Source organism: Ceratosolen solmsi, unplaced genomic scaffold (assembly GCF_000503995.2).
Source record: "Ceratosolen solmsi marchali unplaced genomic scaffold, CerSol_1.0 scaffold10, whole genome shotgun sequence".
NCBI classification, from domain to species: Eukaryota; Metazoa; Arthropoda; class Insecta; order Hymenoptera; family Agaonidae; genus Ceratosolen; species Ceratosolen solmsi.
Genome location: NW_011948412.1, coordinates 7,453,482 through 7,462,178, shown reverse-complemented (window position 1 = coordinate 7,462,178; position 8,697 = coordinate 7,453,482). Strand labels below are relative to the sequence as shown.

The 8,697-nt window shown below is 30.4% G+C and overlaps 1 protein-coding gene across 1 annotated transcript in view; it reads right to left on the bottom strand.

Annotated features, from left to right (window-relative positions):
• Positions 1-7,102: 7,102 nt before the first annotated feature.
• The window catches only part of LOC105364613 (serine/threonine-protein phosphatase 6 regulatory ankyrin repeat subunit B-like), an 8,178-nt gene continuing 6,583 nt past the window's right edge, over positions 7,103-8,697 (bottom strand). The window contains 1 exon segment of the mRNA XM_011502595.1: positions 7,103-8,665. Within this exon segment, the coding sequence (XP_011500897.1) occupies positions 7,339-8,665 (1,327 nt within the window). The 3' untranslated portion in view covers positions 7,103-7,338.

The following is an 8,697-nucleotide window of genomic DNA, read 5'->3' as shown; positions in this document are numbered from 1 at the left end:
CTCGGGATAAAATATTTTTTTTTTTAGTTTTTTAAACCGTTGTTTAGAGTTCTTCTGCAATTCCTATATAATGTTCATAATATGATTACGCGGTAACTATAATTATATTCGAGTTCATATTTGCATACAATAACCTAAATCCAAATGTGATTAAACAATAAATAAGATATTTTAATATACATTTAATAATTGATTTTAAAAAAATAAAAGATGATGCACGTCAATTTTATTAGGGAAAAATTCAAATATATATATATATATATATATACAGTGAGTATCTTAAAAAATATCCGTTTCACGAGTTCAGTTATCATGTGCCACATTTTACGTAAATTTATTGGAATATTTTAGAAAGCTGTTGGTATAATTTAGTGATTAAGTGATTACAGATTGAAATTACTTGAACATGACGTTTTAATCAAATTGAATGTTTATGGATTTGTAGTAATTATAAATTACCGCTTATTAAACTAGGTAGTATTAAAGTGTTTAATTTATTTTATTGCGTAAAAGAAGTTAGTACTGAACGATGTGATTGAACAAATTATTCATTAAATAAAAGGTTGTTATCCCAAATTTCACAAACTTAATTATAGCTAAAGCTGAACAAAATATAATAGCGATATAATAGCGACATAATTAGCGATTATGAAAAACATTGAATGAAAAATTGCCCATATCTAATTACAAATAAAATATTAATTCAGCTCAAGTGCAAAAGCTTAGTACTGAAGCAAACAGCAATCAATTCAAATGTTTTAAATTTTAAAAGTCTATTTTTTAACATTAGACTGCGAACGGAAAGTAAATTGATCTGTACATAGAATATATCATATAGATAATACTTTCTATATTTATTTATTGACAGTTATTTATGTTAATTATTTAATAGACTATTGTTGCGAATATTGTATGTAAGTACAAAAATATTATCATTTATTGAAATTTCTATAGCTAAAAAAGCTACAACTAATGAAAATGCTGATTTAACAGTTAAAGCGATGAGTTAAATTATTCTATTTTATCACCAATTCCGAATTTTTTATAAATATTATTTAACTTTTACTTTGTTTTTTTTTTTCTTAGTTTTTTTTAGTTTTGTATTATAAATTGAAATCAAATTTAGACACATAAAATAGTTAATAATGCCAAATGAAATCGTATTAAAGAAAATAATAGCTATTTGAATGCTCTTTATTTATATTTAAAATTTTAATTGTTAAAATAATGTAAAGAATTTTGTGACTTAACGTCGCTTTCTTACATAAAATCTAAAGTGCATCTAATCGTTATAATTTATTTGTATAAAACTGATTATGGATTGTGATTAAAAGAAGAATTAAAGGACGACGGAATTGGAATGCGAATGGTATCTATTACCAAAGTATTGATGAATTTGTGCCAATCATCAAACTTATGGAAAGTGCATACATTTTTAGAAATGAATTAATAATTTTTAAGAACTATGATAAAAATCGACGAGTTTAAATGACAATCCTGAACACATGTCAATATACAAGTCTTAGATAATTAATGCTATACAATTTATATATTAAATATACGTGATTGAAATATAATAACTATTAATTGCGAAATTAATTGCAAAATAGTCGAGTAACTTTCATAATGTTGCTGAATTAGAATAATTATCGCACGTTATTACGGAATGTATATGATGTAGATAATTGTTAAAATATGGCTATGTAGGTCGAATGGAATGTAGGTAATTTATATATTTTTCTGTTCAAACAGAATGTTAATCATTAAATAATTGTTCCTTATAAAAAGTGATGAATTTTAATGTAAAAACATAGACTTTCTTATATATTGGAATTAAAAATAGTGTTATTTTACGCTTCAAAAAACAAAAAAAAAAAACAAAAAAAAAACAAAAAAAATATATATTACATTGAATGTATTTATCATTAAAAATTTAACTAATATAAGTGCCAATGTTGATTACAGATTCTCAAAATCTTTTAACATATTCTACATATAAATAATAATCACATGTTAATTCAACACACATATGTATGTAAATATAGAGGCAATTAAAAACTCGCCCCATATTATCCTTATTAAATATATATATATATATATATATATATATATATTATAATTCCCTATCGTTGCATGGTAATTTCAATTGCTAATATTTTAATTTTCTAACATTACAAATAACAAAATGGGTATAAAATTGATAGCTAATGTTTTTACAAATTTATGTGTCTATGTTATCTGCCTGATCGACGGAATTTTTTGTAACACAATAGCGCATTATTAATACACATCAAAAAAAAACCAGAAAAATGGTGCTTCGATGACAGAATGACCTTTCTCATTTTTTATGCTACTGATATTATTTTGTGAATGAATTTGTATTGATCATTGCCTGTCATTAAAATTCATCACATTATTTTATTATAAATGGATGTTTGTATTATAAATATATAGCTTATAAACAATTATTAGGTCCAAACATTTTTTTTTCTCTTTTTTCTTTAATGTAGTTTCTATTGTTTCATACTTGTGCAAAATAAATGTTACATTTAAAATAAGACGTATTAGTAAAATAAATAAGACCATACATATACGATCTCACTAAAAAATTAAATGATGCTACATAGATATTATATATGTTGCTTATCAACTTCATCTTAATTTTGTTTAGAAATTCGTCAAATAATGCGTTTTTACATTAATGTTAGTTAAATGTTAATGTATTAAAACTTTTACTTAAAAAAAAAAAAAAAGAAAAAAAAAATTTGAATTGAAGGAATATGCACATATAGGGCATATTTACAACTTCACTGTTCTATGTCATTTATTATTAATTATTATTATTATTTATTTATTTATTTATTTATTTATTTATTACATTTAATGAGTATAAAATGTATGTATTTATTAAATTCGAAATGTTTAAAGTGATTGATAAATTTTTATCAACTACTTGAATATATTTTGAATATATAATATAATATTGACAATGGGTATACTGAAATATAATTTTTACATAAAATTATAAAATAAAACATATTTTAATTTAAAAACTTAAAATGAGAAAAAATTATTTTTATTAATTTATAATGAAGGTTTTTTTTTTTTATTAAAAATTCATTAATAAACGATAAGCTTTTTTCAAACGAAACAGAAATTTATTGACGAACAATATATAAATATTGATATCTTACATCGTCTATTAATAGACAATAATTATGAAGATTTTAATAAGTTTACACGACTGTCATTGTTTGGATATTACACTCGGAAACTCGGTGTTTACTATGATTATTATCAACAAAGTAGATATGTCCGGATAGCATTATTTTATTTTTTTCAATTATATATTACATTATAATTTACGTACAGTATTGTTTGTGGAGAAAATTAAGCAACATTATTGGAGTTCATTATAAAATTTATTTGTACACTATCCCGAAGAACGGGTTATAATTTAGAAGCAATATTAATATAATTAATATAAATAAAATAAAATAAAAAAAAAAAACCTTTTACAATATAACTGTCAAAATATTATGCAAGTTAAATTAATATTCCAATGAATTATCACATTATAAACCGTGAAATTATTGATATAATGCTACCTGGCAGTGCGTAATATCTCCCTATATATAATAAATGAATAATTTTTCATTTTTTGTTTTTAAACAAAAGCATTAGCTCCACCAAGTCGCCTACTTTGAAAAGTGTAATGCCAGCATTTTGACAACAGAGTCGTGAATTATCATCGCCCGAAAATCTCTGATCCATTCGAATCTTCAACTCGTTAATTATTAGCCAAGCTGCTCCATCGCGTTCGACGTAATTCTCATTTCATTTCAGTATACCCAAAAGCTATAAAAGTCCTCATACGCAATTGCCCAGGAATTAAATATCCGAGGGCCGCAACCACCTGTCAAGCGCCCATCCTCTCACAAAACCAACGCGCTGTGTCGCATTGTTTTCCAGGGCGCCACGTCAAAAGTAACAGCTTCCGAGAGATGTTCGATCGGGTCATCGGCTTTAACGAAGCGCGAAAACAGCTAGCGGCCAATCACGTCCTCGTTAACGCTAGGAACGCCGGCGCCGCGAGTCAGCACATCGTCGCCGAGCGATCACAAAAGGCGCGCAAAATTAGCCTTACGAGCGCCGCCGACTGCGTCGATTTCACTATTAAGATTCGTATTTGAAGAAAATCGCCGATCTTTCTTTTATCGCATTGCCATTCATTTCCCTTCTTCGATTAACGTGTTGCCCTCGAAGTAGAAGGGACCACAAATTGAGGCTGCTAATTAATTATCAGTCGTCGTCGTTCTTTTAGAATACGCCTGCATTCTTTGTCGGAGTGAATAATCTGATGTCCAAAGGAAGCTCTTTATAAATTTAATGTATTGATGATTAATTAGAAATTTATTGATTTAACTTCTTCCTAAGACGAATTTTTTTTTCTTTTTTTTCTTTCTTTTCTTTCTTTTTTTTCTTTTTATTTTTTATTTTATTACAAAATTTCACTTTTCTCTGATGCTTATATAATGCAACTTTGTAAGCTATAAAACGATTATTCCATGGAAAATTAATTTATTGGAGTTGGAAAATAATTATTACCATATAATATAAAATACAGTAAATATATAATATGAACGGTGATCGATTCGCGGGATAATGTCTAATATTATTGGTAAAGTATCGTTAATAGATAAGGTTTATTAGTAAGCGATTCCGTTGCCTTAGAAAATTTCCTGACATACAATATTTCTAATCAAGAATCAAAGATTTAATAAAGCAATTTAAAATGAAAATACATCTTGGAAATAATAATAGTGATATGTTTCACAAGTGTATCGAAAATTTTATTTTACACTCTATTTAATCTCGTAATTCATTAGTACAATAAACGATATTACTGTGACTTTGTAAGTAATTCAAACTCATTTTACCTGGTAATTTACAACGATAACGAATTTAGACGACCGAATGTCGTATAAACACTTTTATAAGATATGACTTGCCGATTTACAGTAAATAAAAGCTAATGAAAAAAATATTTAGTTACTCCAGTAGAATAATTTCTCATTTGGCTTCTCGATAAAAATTTATATCGACTTTTATATGTCAATGTAGTTTGTTTACCAATATCATCAACATGGCTAACTAATAAATGTTAATTTTACCCTTTCATCCATTTAAATTGCATGGTTTTCAAATTATAGCATTTTCATTATTAAATGTTCATTTTATTTAAGAATCTTCAGGTTAACAATCACGTTTTGTAAAATTATTGTTAATAGATACGCAACAGTGCAGGAAAGCTCTGTGTCCTATTCTCAGAAATAACTTATGATTAATTATGAACATTAGGGAATAGTCATACTGATCCAAATGAAATAGGAAATTTAGTACAAATAAATAAGATGAAATGTTATAAAAGAAGAAATATTTTATTAGTAAAAGAAATGTTATTTTATGCCTTGAATTAGTTATCTCTGAAATATGAATTGGACCTAATAGCCAAATATAATGCAAAGGAAATTTAATGAATAATAATGGCAATATTGTATGCTTGTAGCGTATATTACGTCAAAATAAATGAATTTGAAAAGCTTTTATCATAAAACATGAACAAGCTTTATTAATATATTAATATTAAATAGCTTTATTGTTCTATAAATTATAAACAAAGCAAGCAATTGTCAAAATTTAATTCTACTAAATAAGTAAAATAGCATGTACATTGAAATTTCATATAATACATATTCATACGTACTCGCGTGCATAGATGCATACACGCACAAACGCGCGCATACTCATACATACATGCATGGACACGTGCATACGTTGTGCGTAGATGGGTGTGTTGTGTATTAATTTGTTCATAACATTTCTATGTAGAAACAATCGTTTTATAAATACTCTGGATTATATTAAACGGTATACTTTATTCATATATATATATATATTTAAATGGTAATCCAGTGGTGTATAAATAAGAAAACCAAATGTTAAATGCTAACCGGAATAATTTCAAAATTATCTAACATATTATTTGAGTGCCACTGTGAATGTAAATTATGTACTAGACTTATTTAATATTTTCGTAAATTAATTGTCTTAAAATAACGCGTCATTCATTATACAGATTATAATATTCCATTACTATTGTTTAAGGTAAAAAAAAAACGCAAGATAGATTATTTGCGAGACCAGCTTATTAGGTAATGAATGGACGTAATATACTCAAATTTTTAATCATAAATTGAATCGAATACCTTTCTATCGTAACGCTATTGTCATTTTTATTCTTGCATGGATATGCTTTCATACATATTATTTTTACATGTAATCATTTGTTTATATAAATTTAGATTTGAAAAGCTAGAATAATAACGACTTAATGTATTAAAATTGAAATGTAATTCATTCTCATTGACGATGAATATTTTTAACCCAGGACGATAAGTAATTTTAAATCGTGTTCCAAATTTCTGAAGCGAACCCAACTTAAAAATTGCTAAGTATATTTAGTTTACATGAATGTTTGTACTACATGAAATAGAATATAAATTATAAAAAAAAGGTTTAATAATATATACATATATATATATATATATATATATATATGGTAAAATTAATTATTAATGAAATGTAAACGGCAGATTGAATAAAAAAGACTTAATTTATAAAGCAAAATTATAATTCCTTATTTAATTTTTTTTTCATTACCCATTCCACTTTGTCCTTGATTTGAAACGGGGTTTTCCCCGTTATATTATTAATTTTTCATTCTGCGTACTGTCTTACGAAGAAATTCAAGTTTACAGCATTACGAAGAAATTCGAGTTTATAGAATTACGAAGAAATTCAATTAAAACGAAATTATCCTTAAACTTACTTTAATAATTTGAAAATGTACAAGGGGAAGCAGGATTATTTGTTTGGGGCCATAAAATCAAAGAATTATACTGAAAGTCAATACGTTTATTATAGTCTTCTATGGTCTTATGGTCGAAGGGTGTAATACATAATAAATATTATACAACTGGGACGTCAAACTGTACAAAATAAAGTGTCCTTATAATCGCGAATAAATATCAAATCTTTGGATCGTTCAAATTTATAATATACAAATTTACATAAAGACAAAACAATAACGTCAACGCTCGGCAAGTAAACATTTGCCACATAATAAATATCGCTACAAAGTCAGTATCGCTACAATTACTAAAAGCTATTTAATAAGTAACTTTGGTACATTCGTTTGGAGATCATAGTGATGCCAAGCACGTTATCGCACACGGAGGATATATTTACAACGATGAGAAACACTGGTCCATCGCATTACCGAAGGAAATACTGCAAGTCGCTCTCTGTAAGATAACTAAGGATCTTTTGATTAGCGATATGCAGCGGATCGTTAAAGTGAAAAATATCACTGAGAATCGAAGCAGCGTTCCACAACAAATACTGCTTCCTCGTCTCAGCATTAAAGCGACGCGCCAGTGCCTCATAATATATGGGAAACTCGAACTTTTCAGTCTCGAATTCCTTGAACGCGGCCACCATCTCTTCGTTCCTCGCGTAGCCGCAAAGGATCTTCGTGCTCGCTACAAGTAAATCGAAAAGGGAGATCTCGTTATATACTAGCCTCCGGCGCAAGTTTCCCAGCTCGTGGATACATCGCTGATAGTAAACGTGCAGATCCTCGCGATGCTGGATGGCAAGCCGATCCTCTTCGTCCAGCTTGACACCGACACTCTCCATTTTGGCCATGTGCTGCAATAGGACGTGGCTTAAACGTCCGTCGCCGTGCTCGATCGCCACGTCCAGGATGCTCTCGCCTGTTATCGTTCTGGCAAAAACATTGGCCCTGTGTTCGAGCAGTAGCCTGATGGCCTGCTCCTGCTGCATCCTCACGGCCAGGTACAAGGGGCTCCTGCCGACGTTACATTTGGCCTCGATATCGGCGCCGTACTTCAAAAGGACGGCGCAACCCTCTTCGTTCCCCGATTCCGCGGCGTAATGGAGGGCACTGAAGCCGTTGACGTTTCGGGCCTCGACATTCAATTGAAACTGGAGGAGGCGCTCTATTACATTGGCGTGGCGATTCTCCGCGACGAAGTGCAGCGACGTCTCGCCCTTGAAGTTTACGACGCCGACGTTGGCGCCGTGATTCAAGAAAAGCTGCGTGAGCTCGCGATCGCTCTTCTTCAGAGCGAACTGAAAGGGCGTCGTCTCGTCGATGTTACCGTCGTTGCAGTCCGCGCCGTTCGTTAGCAGATGCTCGACGATCTCGTGACTGTCGCTCGTATTGCCGAATGCCGCCCAATGTAATGGCGTATCGCCCTCCAGTGTCTTGATTGATATGTTCGCCCGGTGCTCCAACAGCATCCGCACTTGGTGAATGTTACCCTCGTATACGGCCTCGTGGAGGATGGCAAAGCCGTCGGCGTCCTGCCTGTTCACGTCGGCACCCCGCGCGATCATCGCCCGCGTCAGGTCGGAGGTACGGAGCCAGACGCCAAAGTGGAGGGGCGTCGTGCCATCGACGTTCACCTTCGTTACGTCCGCCCCGGCGTCCAAAAGGATTTTAACAATTGGCTCGTTTCTCGTTCGCGCGGCCAGACTCAGGATACTAAAATTCGTAAACGTGACGCGGTCGACATGTTAATTATAAGCGTTTTGACGACTCCTGCTTTC